Below are 23,815 nucleotides of genomic sequence, written 5' to 3'. Positions count from 1 at the left end.
TACCAATGGCTGAGATTAATTCAAGCATCCCACCCATCATTATTTTTGTTTTTGTATAGTGGCATGTCATATGTTCCTACCTTTTTAATTCTCCTGTATTTGTTTTATGTTTCTCACTTCACAATATTTGAGTATGCTTGAAGGTCAGTCACTGTTATAAACAATTAAAGTTCTGATGCACATTAACTGTTTCCCATCATTATAATCTAATAATAACCCATGACTGTTTTCATTCATAAACCATACTCCCCATAAGTATAAGTCAAAATAATCTTTTATTATGGGGTGAAACAATATGCACCCCAGAAGTTATCATTTTCAATAATGTATCGAGGAAGAAAGGCAAAATAATTGTTGCCATACCTAAAAATATATGTTTCCTACATTTGAGGGGTGCTCTACATTCAAGGTGTGCAGCAGAGAAAGAGTAAGTAAGTGTCTTGTGACGGTGTATACATGTCAAACTTGATGTTGCAGATACTAAGGGGGTCGTTAAAATGGGATCTCAGCCAAAACATGGCAGAGATACCTATCACCCACTTGTCACATACCCCTTCTTATCTTTCTCATCTTGCAGTCATGGCAGCAGTTTTCATGACAGCAGAGCCACTGCTGGCTGCTGTTTGAAAGTCCCTCCTCGTAGAGCCTGCACTATTTGGAAATGCTGTTGGAAACACCATCCTATCTGTGCCGCAGGCATGAGGCCATGTCTTCCTGTTTTTTTCTGTCTGGTCCACCTTGAACACCATAGCAGTCCCAGACAGGGAAAGCAAACAAATATTCACCAAATGTTGGAAGAAAGCTGTCAACACATCATGGACATAGGTTTTTTTTTGTTTTCCATAAAAATAGTCCCACTGATAGGTCAACTAATGCATTATACCATGGCAGACCATCTATAACAGGTTTTTTTCACCTAGGCTGCTCCCACTATAGAAACAAGGGCCTAATTTACAAGGCCTGTGACGCAGGGTGGCTCAGCGAGTACCTTGCTGTGTCACCTTACGCCACTGGGAAAGGGCAGAATTGCATCGTATCTGCAAGATACGGTGCATTTCTGTCCTCCCCATGCGCTGTCACACAGTTTGCTGCCATACACCAACGCAGGTACTCTTGCACCATGGTGCAAGGGTGTCTCCGTTGTGGGGATTATTGTTTTTGTGCAGGAAGGAACAACTTCCTGCACAAAAACAATCACAAGAGGATAAAACAGGAGATAAAGATATTTCTCCCTGTTGCTTCACTCTTACGCCACCCCTAAGGTGGCAAAGGAATCTGATGCTTTCCTGGACTTGTAAATCTGGGAAATGCGTCAGATTCCATGGGTGTTGCATGGGAACACCCCAAACAACACCCATGGATCCCCCCTTTTCACGCAGTGTTATGTGTGAAAGGGGTCCATATTTACTAGGCCATGAAAAGCTGCGCAAGGTCGCTTTGCGTGGCCTTGTAAATATGGGCTAACACACTGAGCCAATGGGGCGTAAAAACAAATGATGCTCCGGTGGCGCGGTGTGCCTCTAGGGCCTGGTAAATGAGGCCCCAAGTGCTGCCTCATTGAAAAAAGTACACCTATAATACAGCAAACTTAAACTATGGTCCAAGTGAATCAAGCAGTTGAACCATTCCTCTGCTGAAAGTATAAGGCATGTATAAAACATAAGAAAAAACCCCAGAGTATTAAAATTAAATGAAATGTATTTTCTGATTAAAGGCGAGAACAGAATATTTTCAGCTTTACTTCATTGCAGTACGAAGCCACAAATTCAATGAAAGAGCACTTTGCCTAGGCACGAGTTCTACAAAAAAAGTATTAGTATGTATTTAAACTCATCGGCAAACATTTTAAAATCTGATAATGAACTTTTATATCTTCAAAAACTTGGGACTAATATTTTTAAATATGTGAATGTTAAAACGTAATATTTTTCTGCTTTTCTAAACTTATAAAATATTAATAACTTTGAGAAAACAAGTGCAACCCTTATTAAACTCCTAACTTTTATAGTATACAATGTTAACATTTTACTTAAAACATACAAGCAATCTGGGAGGCTTGCAGCTATTTGCTATTGTTTGTTCAATACTAATATGTGCACCGTCCATACTTATTTCAAATGTTTGATTTGCTTGTTCAAAAGGTAAAATTAAGTTTTGAAAAGTTGGGCTTGTGTAATAAAAGATTACACATATAGGAGTTTTAATACTTCTATGTGTTATTAACCTGGCCAGCAACAGCCATTCAGCTCGCTTTCATCAAAACTCTATTCTAAGATGGCCACCAACACACAACCTCCAGCCTAAAGGAGCTTCTCAAGTGAGAGAACGGCTAGAGGATATTTGTGCCCTCCTAGGATTGGCTGGGAATCAGTGGCGTAGTAAAGAAATATCGAAGCAGAAGTTGTGTGCTGTACTAAAGAAAAGCGCTAGTGAAGCAGATCTAGTTTATTTGGAGGGGAAAATCTCCATCCAGTTTATGGTATATGGGTGGAGAAACGAAAAAAACTTCCCCTGTATAGACGCTCTACCTAATCCTAAATTAAGGCAAGTGCTGCTAAAATTCAGGGTCGGGTTATACCCTTGTTTAATGGATTTAAAAATAAAAGCCATAATTAGGGAGGACTCAGGTTTCTGTACGTGTTGCCTAAAACGGAAATGTAATGCCGAACATATTTTCTTGGATTGTTTATGGTTTTTAGAGGAGTGGAAGAATTTTTTTAAGCCAATTTTTAAAGAATATAATGTCAATAATCAGGGTCATGCCCTGAACCTACTGGTAGGCATGAGATGTTTGAATGTGGCTTGTGCCTTAGGCCGATTCATAACTGAAATACTAGATATCTTGATAGGGCTCTCTGGGGGTTTGTAAAGTGCTAGAGTGTAGTAGGCAGGGTATAAAAATGTAAAGGTCTCTTATAAGGGTGAATTATTATTTAACATTTGATTATAAGTGTATTTTAAGTAATAATGAAACAGGAAACCTAGATTTACGATTTTAAGTTACTGTCCCAATTTAATTGTTGTTGGATTGTATTATTATATGAGTGAGAGCTGTTGCTCAATCAGAGAGAGCTGGGAAATAACCCATTTTCAAGTTTTTGAAAGATGTCTTAATGTGAAAGCACATGTACCTTTAGCTAGACCAGCCTGTCATACTTACATTTCAAGATATTTTTAGACATTTTGGGGTTAGGCTGGGTTTGCTCTATGCAAGTCTATAATAACACCTATAAAACTTATGGTGAATAGGGGTATGATAGGCAATGAGTCTTCTTAAGAGGCTATTTTAATTGTGAATTGTTATGAATTAAGATCACTGATGAGGTTGTAAATTATATGTTTGATTAATTTTATGTAGTATTATATTATTATGTATTTCATGTTTTATGCTTTTATGCTGAATAAAAGAATCTTTCAATCAATCCAGCCTAAAGTGGCCACCAAACACAAACTCTGTTCTGAGACGGTCACCATAAAGAAAGACCATTTCTGTATGATTAGCCCCTTCCCCTCCAATGATTCAACCAGCACCCTCTGGGTTTTGTGACTTTTGACTCTTTACTCCTGGTGCTTTGAGATATGAATTAGTAGTTCCACTCTATCCATCTCTATTCTGGGTGTCTTTGCATTGATTCATTGCAAAAAAAAACTCTGTACAGCTCTGCCTTCGCAGTTGAATATCTGTGAAAAAAACTTCTATTCTGTACTTAAATCTGATGAATTATTACAAAGTTTCTTCTGTGTTGTCCAAATGTTATTTATGATATACCTTTCATTTATAGAAAATCATTTGACTTTCTTTTTTTCATTTCTTTAAATATGTGTAGTTATAAGTAAATCATTGTATTGCATATCATGATGCCTTTAAGCATACATAGACTGAGGGCCTGATTCACAAAGATAAACTTCACTTTTGCTTAAGTTTACAATTGTTTGCTATTCACAAAGGGATTTACAAGTAGTATCTTTATGAGTGTGGAGTTGAACGAAGACCAGAAAATATCTGAAACAAACACCCCCAAACTATACCCCCAAAGAAAATAAAGGGTTGGTTACCTCAGGAGTGGGCATGTGGGAGGCGTATACAACTGTCATTAGGGAACAGTGCACATCCATTGTAGTGGGCAGATGTAGGCAGAAGGAGAAAGAGGTGCAAGAGCTAGAAGACCAGATACACCAATTGGAAGCGGAGTAAATACGAGAACCAGAGGCAGATTTGTACCAACAGATATGGTTGGCTAGGAATGCATATGGATGGCTAGTGTAAAGGGGAAACTAAGGCACAGAACAGAACAGAGCAGCATAGGCTATATAAAGATAGTAATAAAGTAGGCAAGCTTCAAGCATGGTTGTGCGAAGGGAGCAAATCCAGGTATGGGTCTGAAGGGTAAACTCGTATTCAGATGGAGTGGTGGAATTGACTGAGGAGATAGTACAATAATTTGTGAATTACTTTGAATAGTTATACAAACCCAGAATGAGAGGCCCCATTGCAGAGCTGAGAATATTTGTAATGGATATCCAAACAATGTCCATACCTAAGGGAGCTACTAGATCAAAAAATAGAAACAGAAGAAATTGCAGAAATTGCAGAGGCAATTAAGCAACTTAGGAGTGGGAAAACTCAATGTCAGATAGCCTACCACCACAGCTCATTAAATATCTTAGTAGCAAACTAGGGTGTCCTATCAAACACATATTATATGACCCTATGAAGGTGGAGAACATCCATGAAACCTTAGAACAGCTACCATTGTACTTATTCACAAGAAAGTTAAACCACTAGAGGAGTGTGCTTGATATATGCAGGGGTGTAGCTTTAGGAGGCTGTTTGAGGTGTGATAACCTCCAACTAAATATATTCTTGGATTTGTAGCTGGGTCTGGAGGCCCTGAGTTGGGCTTGCTATCTCTGTGTCAGTTTTTCTGTGAGCCAAGAATAAAAGACATAACAATGACCTTTGATATAAACGGGGGAGGGAGAGGGGGAGGGGGAGGGAGAGGGAGAGGGAGAGGGAGAGGGAGAGCGGAGAAGGGAGAGGGAGAAGGGAGAAGGGAGAGGGAGAGGGAGAGGGAGAAGGGAGAAGGGAGAGGGAGAAGGGAGAGGGACCCTACCTGGAATCAATACCTGCATCCCTGTTTGTCCATAATGTGTCATCCTAGACAAATATATTTGACTATGCAATGATATAATCAGACGTACTAAGGGGACATGCTTTTCATGTTAAATAAATACACTTTTTTTATTTTAAAGAGAGTGTATCATATGTTTACATTACGTTTGTTGCACAATATACATGTGAAACACTTTAATGGCTTGGCTCGTGCATGGACTCTTAGAGTCAAGCCAAACCCATGGCTCATCCCTGGCCGGGCTCACACTATTCATTTGCCTGCATGCCCTCCTCTATTTATGTGGAGGCATCAGAGACTTGATAAAATGATTTGTAAAATGCAAGGACTAGAAACATGGAGCCCTGTCCACATGTACCGATATGATGATTCTACCATCAAGGCTTCTTATAGCAGAGACAAAGACGTGTGTGTGCGATGAAAACACACTCAAAATAAGTGATCGTAGATCAGGGACCACAGGCCATTGTGACACATGCTACCATAGTCATGCGTTCCCAGAGAAAACTACCAGGCCCATGTTGGACAGGCAAGGAAGTAGCTTCAGAGGGGATGTTTGAAGTGTGACATGCCTTAAATGCATTCTTGGCTTGGTAGTTGGGTCTGGGGCCCTACGTCTGGTCTGCTATGCCTGTGTCGGTTTTTCACATTGTTCTCGTTTCACTAAGAGGTTTTAACTTGTTCATTTTTTTGATCGGGATCTTAAATATATTGTAACTGGTTTACCAAAAAAGTAGTAAATCTCCACCCATGCCAAACAGATAAGAGTTTTCCGTGAATGGGTGCAAGTTTACCACTTTTTGGAAGTCACAAACATTGGCAGTAGTAAGCTTTGAAAGATGCACCAGTTTCAAGTTTCCAGGCATGCTACTGGCAACGGAACACCCAATAGGTGATGAGATGAATGCTTGCAAATAGTCCAACCAGTGGCGATCACTCTGGGTAGCATTCCAACCCATCATTTTATGTCCAATGTGCCATTAGACACAGAGGTCCACCGAACATGTTCCTCATGGAAACAGTCCATGCTCAACCCTCGTCCTCTCACCCCACCACCCAGAAGCCCATTGCTTTTTTTAGTTGGGTAATTTGAGATTCACACCCCTGAATCTCACTGACTGAGCTACGACTCTGCATTTAGGCCTATCTCGTCCTGGACATCTCTTGGCACACCCTCATCATGCCTCACCTCAGAGATCCCCACTGGCTGCTGATACATGAAGAATGCTAATTCAAACTCCTCACACACGCATACAAGGCACTACACAACACTGCACCATCCTACTTCAACTGCTTCTTCCACTTCCACCAGCCCACCAGACACATACACTCTTCCCCTCTGTCTCGCACACACCCCACATTTGCAAAAGCAGAACAGAGGGCCTAGCCTCTAAACTTAAGGACCTCCTCCTCATTTCTGGAATTTCACAAGAAGCTAAAGACCTGGCTTTTTAACTAACACCTACAGATGACCACCACTCCTCCAGCACCTGGATACCACTCGGGGATAAATCACTCTTTTCGAATCTTGATAATATAGCATAACTTCTCACTGTATCACATTGAGGTCAAGATATTGGTGAAAGTTCTAGCTGATCACCTATAAGAGGTAATCGATAAATCAATAGCCATTGACCAGTTGGGATTTATATCCCATAGATTCACATACCACAATCTCTGGCGTCTGAATGAATACCGGCGATACTTGACAACATACAAGGGCTTGCACTGTTATTAGCACAAGATGCCAAAAATAAACATTTGGTTTGCTAGAGTGGTCGTAACAGAGAGCTATTCTGAAAAACATGGGTTTTCTTCAATTTGTAGTTCATCTGAAAATATTTATGTACACTCAGATGTTGCTGTAGTGAATGCAGTGTTAGGAATTATGTAAACTTTTGTTTCTCAGTTTGCTTTGACCTCACTGCTGAAATTTCGTGTAAAGTGCCCTCACTACTGACACACCAAACAGATATGAGCAGTGCAGCAGATTGGCAGCCAAAAAGAGGCGATTAATAGGCTGGAATGCTGAAGGATATAGGGACGGGGTACAGACTGAGGGCATGGCAGAGAAAAGTGAATTTTGATGCCTGTAAGGGTGAACTGTCAGGCAGAGAGATTGAATGGTGGGCTAGGAGGGGAAGTTGACTGAAGCTGGGCAGTGACGCAGGGGTTGGAGAGAAAAGTGATGCAGAAGAAAGGCAGGAGAACTGGACTGAAATCAGGGAAGGAAAGTAACAAAAGGGACGGCAAGAATGGAGACCCAAAGGCCTTGGTGACAACATAAGATGGGTGTGGAAACAGAAGAGTTGTTTCACAGAGGGACAAAGTGACCTGTGAAAAGGAATGCAGAGGTCAGAGTATTGATGCCTGTTCTCTGTTTAATAACAATAGTAATAATGATACTACTTCATGTCCAAGAGCTAAGAAACTGACACTAGAGAAGAAATGATGCCCATCCTAAGGAAAGATCTCAATCCGAGCCAATGAGCCAAGGTTTTAGTTTCTTCCTGAAAAGAGTTTCCGCTGGGGCTGCCAAATTGCTTCAGGAAGAGAATTCCACATTTTGGGAGCCAGAAGGCCAAAGGAACAGCCTCCTATTCTGGCTCTTTTGACTATCGAAATGGCGGCTCGTTTTTCTTCTGTCGATCTTAGGTTCTTGGACAGATCATACGGTTTTACCATTGACTGTAGATAGTGAGGGCCTTGCGAAGAGAGAGCCTTATAGTGATAGCAAAGTGCATTAAAGGTGACTCTTTGCCTCACTGAGAGCCTGTGCAGCTTTCTTAGTCCAGAAGTAATGGAAGCCTGCTTGAGTAGCTTAAGCAAGGCCCGAGCTGCAGTGTTTTGGACTTGTTGAAGCCTGTTCAGATAGGACTGGGAAACATTTCCTGTAGAGGACTTTGCAGTAGTCCAGCCTGGATATCACCAGGGCCCAGACTGATGTTTTATTAGGCGGATTCAGGTAGGAGAATACTTATTTTCATCAGGGATCTCAATATCCAAAACCATTTCCCTATGAGGGCAGTAATCTGGGCATAGTTTTTTATCAAACCAGATGCCCAGATTTTTAACCTTGGGCTAGGGGGAGTGTAAGGGACCAGGTCTATCAAGCCACCAGACATTTTGCCAGATATTAGGATGTTTGCCCAGAACCAATGACCCCGTGTTCCCAGTATTCAGTTTAAGGCAATTTGAATCCATCCATGCCGCAACCTCCGAAAGGCAGAAACGAAGGGAATAGGCCATAGAATCGCTATTCTCGATAAACTGATGATGATTTGTGTGTCATCTCGGTATGTGATAATGGTGAAACTATAGCACTCCATGACCTCCGCCAGAGGGCAGACATATATTTTGAAGAGAGTATGGCTTAATGAGGAGCCCTCCAGTACTCCCTGCTGCAGGGAACACACTGGAGTGGAAAGGTTTTTGAGAAACCTGAAAGGTGCATTCTCGCAGGAATGAAGTCAGCCAGCGTAGTGCATTGCCACCAATGCCCCCGTCCCATAGTCTCTTGATCAGGTGTTATGTGACACAGTATGGAAGGTGGCACTGAGGTCCAGCATAAGGATATCCGCAGTACTACCCTTGTCCATGATCTGTTGGACCAATTCTGAGGCTAGCAACTGGGTGGATTCGGTGCTCTAAGAGGACCAGAAGCCAGACTAAGTCCCATGCAGGAGATTGTTATCCTCTAGATAGTTTGAGAGCTGCCTATTTATATTTTTTCTGTGATCTTAGAAAAAAGAGGCAATAGTGATACAGGCTGCTACTTTTCAGCCTTAGAGACGTTGAGTAAAGTTTTTTTTTCTGGAGAGGAACCACAATACATGTTTCAACTCTAGAGGAACACAGCCGGTGGCCAGAGAGAGATTGCTAAGTTTGCGCGGAGGGGTTGAACTGTGCTCCAGTATGGAGCGGGAAATAAGATCTGCTGGAGAACCAGATGTAATGGCAGAGCATAGAGAAGTGAGTTGTTTAAGTTGATTAGGACGGAAATGCTGAAACTTGACATTATCGGCTGCGGGGTCAAACCATGTCTTCAGCTGTAGGTGGTTTCTGGCTGCTGCAGGGAAGGAGGCATACATGTTTTCCACTTTTTCAGAGGAAAGAGGAGGCCAGTGTGTTACAGCTCTATGAGGACAACGAGGTAAGAGATTTAACAATCTGGAAAATTTCGCTAAAGGAGTTGTTGGTGCTAGAATTTTCTTGGAGTAGAAGTCACGGTGGGACTACTTGATTAGCACGTAATAGGCCTTTAGTGCCTTCTTGTAGTCATCTCTAGAGCCTGGGTCATAGGCTTTGCGCCAAAGGTGCTCCAGCCTATTGCATTTCTTTTTTAAGACTAAAAGTCCCTCATTGAACCATCCTGCTTAGGGTCTGTTTCTGCATGAGACTTGTTTTACAAGAGGGGGAAATCTGGTCTAGGGCTCCTCTGAGTCAGCCGTCAAATTGAGAGTTGGCTTTATCGGTGCAGTTATCCAAAATCGGGCAGGGGTTATCAAGGGCATGCTTGAGTCTCTAAGGAGTCACTTTAGACCACTGTCATGTCCACATAGGGGCAGGAGCATGGTTCACTGGAATTTTATCATGAAATGCAATTATAGGGATGGCCTGATCAAGTGACCATACTAGCGGGATAGGAGGCAGGGTTTCAGTAAACACAGGGTCAGGAATATGCTGTAATCTGTGCGTAAGGGCTAGAACAAGTTGGAGGAATTGGAGGCTCTCCATGTCCTCAACTAAGGCTTTCACTGCTGTACAATTGGTCTCATCAAAATGGATGTTAAAGTCCCCTAGTACCAACAGGTTAGAGTAGTGCATAGCTAATGGTTTACCACATATTCAAGAGAGCCTGGTTTTGTGGTTTTAACCAGTGTTGTAGATATCTTTCTTAAATGGTATTGGTGCTCTCTAACGTACCAATAAGGTATGTGATCTTCAGCTGACCAACAGATCTCCTTGTGGAATTATTAAATGTATCCGTGCTTGGGCTTTTGCAGTAAGGCTTTGGCTAAGCATATGCAGTAATACTGGGCATGTTCTGCTGCTTCTGAATACCAAATATGAATTGCAAGGGCCAGTTTAAGGGAGTAGTATTTGACACAGATCAACAAAAATCAGAAGTATCCAGTCATTGTAGTTGACAACATTGTGTTAAACATATTGTGTGGATTATTCAAAGCTCTTAAATTCTCAAACATGGTTTTCAAAGAAACATAGAGTAGTTGCAGCAACACTAAGGGATAACAGTCTAGAAAAGATTCCAGTGTGATAGAAGGGCCTGTCAAGGTAATTTACTACTTCAAATGTCGTTGTGATTACCCAACTGCATAATGGCAGAGACAGAGAAATGTTGCCGTTCTCTGTCATGTGTCCCAAAAGGATTAACATACAAACCTTATCTAAAGCAGAGCTGAAGACACAAGCTTTATGTGAAAGGCGGCATGTCCCGGAGATGCTAGTAGTTAGTCTTCCACAGTTAGTGAAAATGCCTCTTGGAATAGCGGTAGCTCTATATATCAGTGAAACTCAAGTTACTCTAATATCTAATCGGCAAATGAGCAACCAGCAATTGCATGTCATACAGATTGTATGTGCTTTGCTTTTCGAAATGTGTCAACACTATAGCAGCCTCACTACAATTCAAAATAACAGTTCATCGTAAATTGTAAACCAAACACAAATCTCTGCGCAACATAAAGACTGCTGATACAGGGTTTTGGCTTCCTTGTACCTAGTGTTTTTCCAGTTTTCAAAAAGGCATGTGAAGAGTCAGTACTTTCCGATATACACCCTACTGTGCGTTTTTTGTCCATATAACACAATAATTCCCATTGTACATTGTGGTACTGTACAGGCAAAAACACAGAAGCAGTGTATGGTTGATCCTACTTAAGGAGCTACTATGCAAAATAACAAATAAAAATGTGAACGTTTGATTCATTATAAAAGAGGACCCTTTATTGAAGAAAAGCTTCCCTTTTTAGGGCACAGCCACCAATTAGGACTCAAGTAAGGATATAGATTCATGTATCTTACAGAAAGCCTTCGACGTGCATTTTATGTCATAACTCTTTACTGAGAAAGAACCTGATTAGCTGGAAAGTTGTTTATTTTGGATGTAACATATGCGACCTTTGTACAACAAGATATTTGACAAACAAGCCTAAAGTTTTAACAGTGTAATTATAATTGTAGTTAAATAGAGTTCACTACCCCTGACATGCCGTTGAAGCGCCTTTCTGTGAGTAGCACGCTACTCCGAAACCCAAAGGATTTTGGTGGATTAGTATACGGAAATATAAGTTATATCATATTGTTTTCAAAACGTTGGTTGTGACCATCTATCATAATATCCACAGTTTTTGTCATGTTATTCCTTACAAAGCTCAGTGATTTCAGAACTGGGGACTGTTTGTTATTTGCTTAATAGCAAGATTTAACAATGTACAATTTAATTTGTTTTTTTGCAGTCCGAAGGACAAATTCTGAAAGAGGCTACCTACATCAATAAATCCTTGTCATTCCTTGAGCAGACCATAATTGCATTGGCTGATCGCAGCAGAGATCACATCCCCTTCCGGCAGAGTAAACTCACTCATGCGCTGAAAGATTCGTTGGGTAAGACAAGTGATTTGGGGTATTCAGAATACTGGTGCAGTAACACAATACTTATTGGGAACTTAGGACCTCTGTACTACGGTTTGGGCACAAAGACATTTATGTATTTTTGCACACCACTGCAGTGCAAAAGTCCATTTAATAGGACTCTGATTTCTACCTCTTTAATACAGCCTTATAGCCTGCTGTAGCAGGTTATACCGGCCATTAAAGGCCCACTCCAGCGTTAAAGGCCCAAGCCTTTGACTCGGCCCTTTAACAAGGGAGTGTGCCTTTAATAGCCGGTATAGGCCAGCTTCCGCGAGCTATAAGGCTATTAGAAAATTCCTCCACTAGAGGGCAGAATGGTCTAACAAGTAAAACAAAGGCCTCACCGACTGAAATCCTCTAGGGCTCAGTGAGGCCTTTGTTCACAGCTGTTGCTGTGATACAAATATTAGAATGTTGGATCTCTGGGCTTTTACCAGTCATTAGGAGCCCAGAGCACTCCATTGTTTTCAGTGGAGCTCCCAACATTCTAATGTTCTAGTATTAATGAGAGCAGGATTCCATTTTAAGAACTCTTCTAAATGCCCATGAAGGGAGAGATAAAAACCTGCAAGGGACTCTTTTTTCTGAGTGCAGCCCCTGTCCCTTAAAGCTGTTTGGGGTTATGGTAAGGAGCATGCTCCCTAGTCACCTGTCTGCTCCCACAAAGCCTGTCAGCTGTCGTTCTCGAAGTATAAGCTGTTCTTCATGGAACACTTCCACTTCACAAATCTATACTACCTGCTTTTACTACTCTATATTTATTCAATATATTGGCGTTTACAAGGCATTGCAAATCTAAAGGAGGAGGAGCAAGCTTTACGAGTTGGAAAGACATTTGAAACTAAAAAGCTACATTTAATATATTTTGACTTTACATTTTGTGATTGTAAAGCATTTGATTTTGACAATCCTAAGCTTTGCAACCACAAAATCCTTAAGTACATTTCGACCCTACCTCCTTATAAATTTGATATTGGTAAACTACGAGCCTGATATACAACAACATTTCTCCTGCAGCTGGTATTTAAAGTTTTACTTTGATTTTACAAGCCTCGGTACACATGCACAATTACATTAAAATACCACATCTTTGATCCTCTAACAAATGTTTATTCAATTGTTTTATTCGTGAATATGAAAACGATACTCCATACTTTACTATTATTGTTTTCTCACTTTATCAAGGTTTCTTTTCATTTAAAAAAAGAACAAGCAGCAATAAAACAGTATAAATTGAAAGTTATTATTGCAATGCCAGGCTTCGGAATGTTGACAAAGTGTAGTATAAGCAATTACAAACAGACTTCAACATTTCTATTAGGATGTGTGTTGAGGAGAATAAAAATGGTTCTACACATCTCCACCATGGAATGGAATGTGCCTTATTACACATGCCAGGAACCATGGTTTCTCAGCACCATACACAAGGGATTAGATTTTTGCTTTCTACGTTTGATTGCATGTACTTTAAGTCGCAAAACACTGTGAAAAATAAAACAATACGTATATATGGTATCCAAAATATTGTAGCTATTTTTAAACGTTGAACTGTGGCGGTACACAGCCTTGTTCCTGTAATTCACAAGCTTTGATTGAATCAGATGGAGGGAGCGGGAAGCCAATGAATTATTTGAATGACACGAGTCATAACCAGTCTTGTATGTGGATTTTGTCCAATTTACAAAGTGCTAAAATCGACATTTCGCAGAACCTGGGAACAAATATCTTATGAATCTATACTATTACATGAGGTATTGTAGGGCTATCAAATCCATTTATGTTAGGTAGAAAGGGTTAATCATTCTGAGAAGTGTCGAGCAGCAGTATACAGTGGTGTATGTCTTTGACTCAACTTTTCATTGAAATGAGGGAGTCAGAGTACGGGGAACGAAGAATCAGAATTGTAATAAGTATTGATAGCTAAAGATTACTTCTCACTAGTATTTTTTAGCATTTTATCATGCCTAGGCCTGTAGAAAGGGTTTTGATCGCTCTTCAAATGTTGTGTATACATTTCATGGTTAACTTCTGGAGGGATGTCATAGTATGAAGCCCACTAAGACAGCATTTTGTCTGACTGGTTGGCGCCTCTTCTGATCTTATAGAGGCACAGCTGGTCTCCAGGAATTGTTGAACAGGTGCCTCAGTGCAGCCCCACCAATCCCTTACCAAGAGCAAAGTTAAGCAGCTCACTTCAAAATCCCTGTTGGTCTGCTGTCACTCCTCATTGTCTACGGGTGTAGCCATCACTGTGGTACTGACATTCTGCCCTGTCAGACCTTTTCATTGTGTGCAGCAGGTGGTGTTTAAGTCCTTTGGTCTGGTGTCATTAGGTTTAGATGTATAAGCCACAGTGCAAAACCTGACCCATTTTCCCTACTGAGTGTAATGTCGAGGTTGTGTTTCTCATGCACTGTGGACCACTTACGCAAATATAATGTATATGTAATTCCAGTTCAGCAACATGTTAATTTTGTCTTTACCTATATTTTTGTGCTTTTTAGGGGGAAATTGCCAAACGGTTCTCGTGGCAAATATTTATGGGGAGGCTACTCAGATTGAGGAGACTGTAAGTAATTTGAATATTATTTTTCTAATTTTTAAGTCCTTTAATTTGGGGTTTCATTTCCTGTGACCCCTAAATGCATGCGCCCACAGATAAATTTGTAATGGCTTCTCTTAGGAAGGAACATAGAGCAATAGTGGCTCGGTCTACAAGTTTCTAAACTGTTGTAAGCTAAAAATAAAATAAAATGAGACCCAGAACTTTAACTTTTTTTGATTTTTGCTGAGAATATCCAATTCCGAATATCTATGGGAGAGAATATTGTTATAACAATAACGAGGGACAAAATATTGAAAAATAAGTGCGTGGAGTAGGTAAGGATTCTTAACTCCACACCTACCTTGAAGATATATGTATATATCACCAAGGTACATATACATTGAGTTAGGTATAGAAAGTGAATAGAAACTTACCTTTCAATATTATGTCACCTGATATTGTTGTAAAAATACTCTATCCTGTCCATATTGGGAGATTAGATATTCCCAGGTTACACCCTGTATTTGATGTGGGCATATTTAGTTTGGTCAACACAGATAGTAGTACTAAACTAAGGTGTTCCTACTGTTAGGCACAAGCTCACTGAGAGCCACATAGAATAGCATTTTTCAACTGAGCAGAATCCCCAGTACATCAAGTGAGTATTTTGTTTGTTTCTGACTTACACGTACATAGAGAGTTACTGTGGAGAAATAATGCTTCCTGGGCACTTTGTCAAAGCCTGAAAATTGAGAATAATTCATGAGTTCCTTTTCAGAACAACCTGTAAAAGCCAAGGCTTATGAGGTAGCATATTGAGAGTATAGTGCTGTGCTCCAAAATGTACAGAAGCAGTTTTTCAATAACACATTGTCTTGGGAGTCGGGGATCCTCCACATATCCACACATTGTCTTGGGAGTCAGGGACCCTCCACATATCTACACATTGTCTTGGGATTAAGGGACCCTCTATATATCCACCACCTATCTCCGAGAGCATAGGTTAAGTTACTATAGAGGCACAAATTTTCTAAGTGTGACAGGGCTGCATCTGTCACTGCATGCCTGATCGCAGGCCTGCTTCACTTTCAAGTATCTCTTGTTTTAAGTAGATGTTTAGAAACCCTTTCTTGCTTGTCATATCAAATCTACAATCCAAAGCCACAATGATCTTGACAGAGGACACGTTCTCTCAGTCTCCCTGTGTCATTATCATGACTGGGCCATAGCCAGTAATTTAAAACAGATTTTACATCAGTTTACTGTATCGTTTTTCTCCCTCAATGAATCTGTGCTTGAAATTAGAACTAAAGGTGTTTGGGCATGCTTAAAAGGCCTAATCTCATCAGTAGTTCTTTTGTTGATACAATTGGCACCATTTCAGGAGTCTGCATGACATTTGCCATACGATTTGTTGTTTCAAGGTGGTTCGACAAATTAGGGATGAGCCAAAATAGTAGTTACCATTTTAAGGTTCATTTACAGGAAGGCCGGATTTATATGTGGGTGTGGTACATTATTGCCAGAAATAACAATTCCAGTGGGTATCACTTTCCATAAATCCAGCTGTCACAAGTATTGTCCCTAGCATGGGGAATAACACGTGGGCCTGGATTTACAGTGCCCAAATCCGCATGCTGTCTTCCCATTCCGGGGACTAAACCGTTCCCCTTTGCAACCTGCTCTGGGCAGATGGTAAATGGCAGCAGAGGGGTCGGTATGGAGCAGGTAGTGACGGGAAGGAGAGCGTCAGGGCACAAAAAGGCTGTGGGCTAGCAGCTGGAACGTTCTGTGCTCCCTCGTGTCAAGGAAGGCGGTTGGACGGCCCAATGGCTGTGGATAGGCTGCTTTTGTCTGCGGCTGATAAAATCATGTGTGGGGTTTCTGCTACGAGTAAATCCGGTTCCTACCTCGGAATACCTCCCTGCCCAATTTATAATTGGAGCCTAAGTCTCCTAGGAATTGTAGCTGTTTGCTGCAACAAAAACTAATTAAGAGAATTAGGTAAACGTTGACATAAAAGACACATATAAGGCAATATGAATCATATGTTGTTTAAATTTGCTTTCTTGCACCGGTTTGCCAACTATTTAGAAATCTGTTCTGTTAAAATATACAAAAAATATTCTCTTTGCATTCCATTGAATATGCGCGTCCTGACAAACTGCAGCAGCACAACACAGAATACAGTAATACAACACAAAATATCACAACTTTACAACAGCATAGCACAATACAACACACCAAATATACAACATAACATCACAAAACAAACAACATACCAGAACTTCACAGCACATTACAACACCACAACACAATCACACAGAAATACAACTACAATACAATAGATAACAACAACAAAAAACAATGCACCAGCATTGAGCACGACTTTTGTATGGCATCATAACCGAAGATAACAGAATATCAGAGGAACAATGAAAGACTACACATATACAACAGTACAGCAGCACAAATGCACAACAAAACATCACAACGACTCAATAATACAGCACCACACAATAGCACTACACAATGTCATAACAATACATCACAAAAATACCACAACAGAACATCACGAAAAAGAACAAGCCTTAAACATCCTCTACATTGCCACCTCCGCCTCCGCCTCCGACTGACTTAAATGAGTGGGCGTTTTAAATTCTGAACTCTGGTATATTTAGTGTCACTATTTGACACGGAAATATGCACGTTTTGAGATTTTAAATGAAATATGCAGTTTTCAGATACATAGTGTAACTCTATAGACCTTGGCGGGAGGTAAAATGCCCATATAGTTGTCAGGGTTACCATGCCCATATAGTTGTCGGCCTATGTATTACAAGTTATAAAACATTACTGTTAGCATCACAAAAAATCATCTCCATTGACATTATGAATGATATCCCTCAAGCTGTTAGGGAAGCATGGGGCTGAATGCAGCAACAGGCCAAAGTTCAGGCCCTGTGTCCGGACCCTCCCACTATATTGAACGAGAGGGTCAGTGGCTCTCGGGGGTTAGGATCTCTTAGCAGGGGGACTGGACACAGGATGCCTCTGAGGGCCATGATCTTCACATTAGGCCCAAAGCACACATCCAAGAGCAGTTTGCAGCCAGTGCTGATGCCACGGGTGCAAGGTGTGACAAATGGCAACAACCTGAGTTCAGAAGCTAATGTGCTTTGTAAAGGAACGTGCATATCAGGTTCTTTGACGGTATTGGGCACGGGTTATGACCAAAATTGTCACACTGTTCAAAAGCATACTGTATATAGCCAATGCTATGGGTTGTGTGGCACAGGACTGGGTGGAAGGTGTGGCTGAATGAATGCCATCCTAGGGGGTGGAAAGAGAGTCCTGGGGATATGGAGAAAGGTACATGGTGTGGCCCAAGGTCCCAGAGTAGTTACTGTATGCAATGAATTTTAGGGTTACAAGATTAGGAATGGGGTAATCATAGGTTGTGTAGCCATGCAATAGGGCAGAGAGTATAATTCACAGTCACTCCCTGTGTTAAAGGTCTGTTGTGCATTGCCAGCAGTTGTGCATAGAGGGATCTGTGGTCACAGTATGAAAAGCCATGTCCTGCACCAAGAGCACTCGTACGCCCGATGGCTATTGACTGCCAGTTTCTGATGGATACAACTACCTGTGGATTCCTCACCTATTGAATACTCCCATTGCGGCAGCATTCGACGGAAATCTTATTCCTAGCTTCTGCACGTCGACGAGGACGTCACAATTGCCCACGCAACGCCGTCTGACGTCATACAGGCAATAAGAGGTCCTCGCCGACGTGCCGACGTCAGTTCCCTTTTTTCCGTGCCATTCGAAACGGTTATCTTCGAGGGAGCTACTGTTGCTCGACGAAGTTACAGTGTGTTTTTTGGCTATTTTTGCTTTGAGACATTACAATGTCGCAAAGAAAGTCAGGATTCAAGCCCTGCCGAGAGTGCGGGACAAAATGTCGGAAACTGACCCACATTCTGACTGTTTGTGGTGTCTTAGTTCCAACCACGACGTTGACAAGTGCGATTCTTGTCAACGTATGAATCCGAAGGCCTTGAAAGAACGTGAGGCCAAACTTTTTCTTGCGAAGTCAAAGAAGAAGGAGAAAAGACATCACCGAAAGTCGTCTTCACCGAAGTCACATCGGCGTCATCGGGACTCCCGGCGTCGTCGAGAATCTCGGCGCCGGTCGAGTAAGGAGAGGTCTCGATCGAGGTCACCATCGAATCGACGTCAAAAGACTTGGAAAGTTAGTCCCACTGTCTCTCCTCAGCCGCCGACGCCGTTACCTTCTCCAGCTTCACCGACTTCACCAATGTCATCGGTTAATCCACCTTCGGTGTTCGAGGTTCCACAGCCTCAGGTGTCTATGCAGACGTCGGGACCGGCATCGATGTCGCCTTCGAACCAGGCACCTCAATACCCGGCTTTCCCGGCCCCTGGAGCTGATAGTACCGCATTTTTAAATGCGATGTTCTCCATCTTCCAACAGATAGCTCCAGGTGGTGGACCGGCTGGTCCGTCAGGCCCTTTGGCCTTCAACAATGGTGCTCTAGCTCCACTTCGACCGGCACCCTTTATGCCCTTTCTTCCCTTGGGAAACGTGGGCTCGGCGCCGGTATCGGCTCCTGTGGCTTCGGCTCCTGTGGCTTCTGCATCTCAGCCAGCGACGCTGACTAGACCTCCACGACTCCAGAACGGTCTTCAATACGTCCTGCTCCACGTTCGGTGCCGAAGAAAACCATGGCACCGTTAGATCCGGCGTCTGACGGATCCGAGGATCGGCGTCAAGCTTCGACATCTGCTGACGCCATGTCGACGCCGAGGATAGAGGAGAAACTGCATTCGAGGAGGCTTGCTCTTCGCCTCCTTGAAGAGCAGGAATACCGGAGACAGGCTTTGGAGGAAGGGGAGATCAAAGACTCTCGTGAAGGTCTCCATGGCTTGGACACTGCTAGTGGCCTGGACACCTCTCCTGAATGGGACTTGTCATCACCTGGGGAGTACACAGAGGCAATGACTTTTCATTCAGTCATTAGAAAAGCGGCTGACTTTTTGGACCTCCCTTTGCCAGTGACTGAGACCAAGCCAAACATCTTGACGGAGGTGTTGTATCCTGCCTCAACAACTTCAGAGCCACTTTGCCTTTCAATGATGCGCTACTGGACCCCATTATGGAAGTCTGGAAGAAGCCGGTGTCATCTTCGGCCGTGAATAGATCTGTGGCTCAGAGATATCGGGTTGCACCGGCTGACCCAGGCTTTCTTTCCAGGCATCCAACACCTGAAAGCCTGGTAGTACAGGCTTCTTGCTCAGCTCGATCTGCTCCTGGGTCCTTTCCAGCTGTGCCCTCGGATAGAGACTCTGAAAAGATGGACATGTCATCGAAGAAGGTTTTCTCGTCATGTGGCATGGCTTTGAAATCTACCAATGCTACGTGCATCTTAGGGAGATACATTTACGCTCTGATGGACGAGATTAAGTCAACGCACACTGAGGTTCCTCAAGAATTATTGGGCCTGGTCTCTGATGCTCAGGCAGCAGCAACCCAGGTTATTCAATCTGGGTTGGATACATCTGACTCTGTTGCTAGAGCTATGGGTACTGCTGTGGCTACGAGGAGGCAGGCCTTATTTTTGTAGCTCTGGTTTTTCCCCTGATGTACAATCGACCCTCTTGGACCTTCCTTTTGATGGCGACAAGGCGGATTCGGCCTTAGAAAGGTTCAAGGAGAGTAGGGCCACTGCCAAGTCGTTGGGCTTACAAGCCTCTTCTTCTGCTTCTGCTGCTTCCTCCAGATATTTTAGGAGGTTTCGAGGATTTGGTCATGGTTCCTCCTCCTCCTTTCAAGGAAAATTCCAGCAACCCACCTCTGCTCTCTCCTATAGATCTTTCAGAGGGAGGGGTAGGGTCCTCACCAGGGGAGCCACTTAGCAGCACTCTGCCTCTTCCTCGTCCTCTGGAGGGGTGCAGCATGGGAAGCAGCCTTAGGCTTCTGCCAATTCCTTCTCACTCCACTCCTGTAGGGGGGAGGTTACTGAATTTTCTCCACAAGTGGGAGGTCATAACATCGGACTCCTGGGTTACCAGCATTGTGAGAAAAGACTATGCCCTAACCTTTCGGGAGTTTCCGCCCCCCATCCCGCCCCGTCCCTCCTACTGTTCAGAAGAACACCTCTTGTTACTAGAACAGGAGGTTCAAGTCCTCCTTTCAAAGGGCGCAGTGGAGTTGGTTCCAGAGCAGGAAAGGGGTCAGGGTTGTTACTTGAGATACTTCCTGATCCCCAAGAAGGATGGTCGATTGAGGCCAATCCTGGACCTGAGGATCTTGAATTGGTTCCTCAAACAGGAAAAGTTCAAGATGCTGACCCTAGCTCAGGTGCTTTTGGCGCTGAACGATGGAGATTGGATGGTGTCTGTCGACTTGCAGGATGCTTACTTACATTTCCCGATACTCAAGTCGCACAGGAAGTATCTCCGGTTTGTGGTGGGGTCGCAGCACTATCAGTTTGCGGTCCTCCCGTTTGGTCTTACTTCAGCACCTCGAGTCTTCACAAAGGTGATGTTGGTGGTTGCGGCAGAGCTCAGAAGGAAGGGGATAGCAGTATTTCCTTATCTGGACGACTGGTTGATCAAAGCCAAGTCTCCGGAGCTCGTGTTGCATCACCTTCAGTCGACAACTCAGTTGTTGTTCGACCTGGGTTTTTCAGTGAACGTGCCCAAATCTCACCTAGAGCCCTCTCAGCGCCTCCTGTTCGTAGGGGCAGTTCTGGATACAACATTGAATCGAGCCTTTCCGCCGCCTCAGCGGATTCAGGACATTCAGGCGTTGGTTCCAATGTTTCGAAGTGGAGCGGTCATTCCGGTCCTCAAGGTCCTGCGCCTGCTCGGTCTGTTTGCTTCTTGCATACTGCTGGTCACTCACGCTCGCTGGCACATGAGGGCTCTTCAGTGGTGCCTCCGAAGGCAGTGGTCTCAACACAGAGGAGATCTCGAAGGTTCGGTGAGGATCTCCATAGATGCTGCCACGGATTTGAAATGGTGGATTGCGGACGGCAATCTTTCCCGAGGAAGGCCGTTCTTGCAAGCTCCGCCTGTGGCCACAGTAATAACGGATGCTTCCACTCTAGGGTGGGGAGCTCATCTGCGGGACCTGGAGATCAAAGGTCTTTGGACTCCAGTAGAATGGATGTTTCATATAAATCTGTTGGAGTTGTGGGCTGTACGTCTGGCTCTCAAGGCCTTCCTCCCATCCCTTCGCGGTCAGTCAGTTCAGGTCCTGACGGACAATACTACCGCGATGTGGTATATAAACAAGCAGGGAGGAGTAGAATTGTACCTTCTCTGCAGAGAAGCTCTACGGCTTTGGTCCTGGGCAAAGGACCATCAGATTTGCTTAGTAGCAAATCATCTGGCCGGAGTCTTGAACGTACGTGCGGACAGTCTCAGTTGCCATTTCTCGGCCGATCACGAGTGGCGTCTCCATCCGGATCAAGTCTGTCTAATCTTCCAGATGTGGGGGTTTCCTCGGATAGATCTGTTTGCCACTCGGGAGAACTCGCACTGCCCGTTATTCTGCAGCCTCCAGTATCCGCGGGGATGCGTTTCAGATGACCTGGTGCGACCAGTTGCTTTATGCGTTTCCCCCCATACCCTTGATTCCTCGAGTTTTGAGGAACATTCGCCAAGACCGGGCCCAAGTCATCTTAATAGCTCCGGATTGGCCAAGGAGGGTATGGTACACGGACCTTCTCCAACTCTCACTGTGCCCTCCGCTCCGTCTCCCTCTGAGGGCAGACCTCCTCTCGCAGTCGCAGGGGCAGGTTTTACACCCCCACCTCCAGAGCCTGCACCTTCATGCCTGGAGATTGAACGGGGCAACCTGAGTTCGTTTTCTCTCCCGCCTGGTGTAGTGGATGTTATCTTATCGGCCAGACGACACTCCACTAAATCTATCTACGCTAATAGGTGGGCTAAATTTGTGATTTGGTGTGGAGAGAGGCAAATTGATCCCTTACGTGCTCACTTATCAGATATCTTATCTTTTGCATTGTCTCTGGCACAGAGGGGTTGTGCAGTGGCTACGGTTAAGGGATACTTGTCTGCCCTGTCAGCCTTTCTATGTCTTCCAGACCAGCCTTCTCTATTCAAATCCCCTATAGTACTTAGATTCTTGAAAGGTCTTATTAACAAATTCCCTCCCACTCCTTTCATTATGCCTCAGTGGGATTTAAACTTGGTTCTGACTTTTCTTATGGGTTCCCCGTTTGAGCCTATGCATTCTTGCCCCTTAAGGTTATTGGTCCTAAAGGCGGTTTTCCTGGTTGCAATTACTTCTGCAAGGAGAGTGAGTGAGCTGCAAGCTCTATCTGTAAAACCCCCTTATACATCTTTTTATGGGGATAAGGTGGTGTTGAGGACCAAGGCTGCTTTCCTACCGAAGGTTGTTTCACCCTTTCATATGGCCCAAACGATTACTCTTTCCACGTTTTATCCTCCACCTCATCCTTCAAAAGAAGAAGAGAGACTTCACTGCTTAGATCCAAGGAGAGCGCTAAGCTTTTATGTGGATAGAACGAAGGATTTCAGGCTGGAGGATCAGCTCTTCATCGGGTACGTGGGAAAGAGGAGAGGAAAGGCAGTCCACAAGAGAACACTCTCCAGGTGGGTCATTTTTTTCATTAAAATGTGTTACTCTTTAGCAAAGAAAGTACCCCCTGATGGTATAAGAGCTCATTCCACCAGAGCTAAGTCGGCCTCTTCGGCCTTGGATAGGGGTGTTCCTGTGGTTGACATCTGCAAGGCCGCAACCTGGTCATCCCTCCACACTTTTGCGAAGCATTACTGCTTGGACTCGGAGGTTAGGAGGGATGGCCATTTTGCACAGTCAGTGCTGCAGGATTTCTTGGTTTGACCATTCAGGCACCCACTACCGAGTGCGGTACTGCTTTGGGACTCTATTCAATAGGTGAGGAATCCACAGATAGTTGTATCCATCAGAAGAACGAGTTACTTACCTTCGGTAACAACTTTTCTGGTGGATACATTAGCTGCCTGTGGATTCCTCACGGTCCCACCCGCCTCCCCGTTGCCTGTCTGGTCTAACCAAGTTGTTCTTGGGTGTGCTCCTCTTGGTTTTTGAGGACTTGTACATATACTGTATATATGTATATATATATATATATATATATATATATATATATATATATATATATATATATATATATAATTATTCGTGTATTCATTTATTTAAAAAAAAAAAATATATATATATTATTAAGTTCTTGAAATGATGTATTTATTTTGAATGTCATTAAATATTGCTATTTGTTCATTTATCTCAATGGCCTATTATTCTCAATGGCCTATTATTCTCAGGCACGTAAAAAATGTTTGTACTGACGTCAGCACGTCGGCGAGGACCTCTTATTGCCTGTATGACGTCAGACGGCGTCGCGTGGGAAATTGTGACGTC

The 23,815-nt window shown here is 43.2% G+C and overlaps 1 protein-coding gene across 6 annotated transcripts in view; it reads left to right on the top strand.

Annotated features, from left to right (window-relative positions):
* Window positions 1-23,815, top strand: part of KIF9 (kinesin family member 9) — a 483,408-nt gene that overhangs the window by 75,567 nt on the left and 384,026 nt on the right. For all 6 annotated transcript variants that reach the window (XM_069210940.1, XM_069210938.1, XM_069210939.1 and 3 more), the window contains 2 exons: window positions 11,612-11,759; window positions 14,294-14,358. In XM_069210940.1, the coding sequence (XP_069067041.1) occupies window positions 11,612-11,759; window positions 14,294-14,358 (213 nt within the window). The remainder of the gene's footprint in view (window positions 1-11,611; window positions 11,760-14,293; window positions 14,359-23,815) is intronic.

Source organism: Pleurodeles waltl, chromosome 10, assembly GCF_031143425.1.
Source record: "Pleurodeles waltl isolate 20211129_DDA chromosome 10, aPleWal1.hap1.20221129, whole genome shotgun sequence".
NCBI lineage: Eukaryota > Metazoa > Chordata > Amphibia > Caudata > Salamandridae > Pleurodeles > Pleurodeles waltl.
The sequence above is the reverse complement of the archived record's forward strand: the minus strand, read 5'-3'. Positions and strand labels throughout refer to the sequence as shown.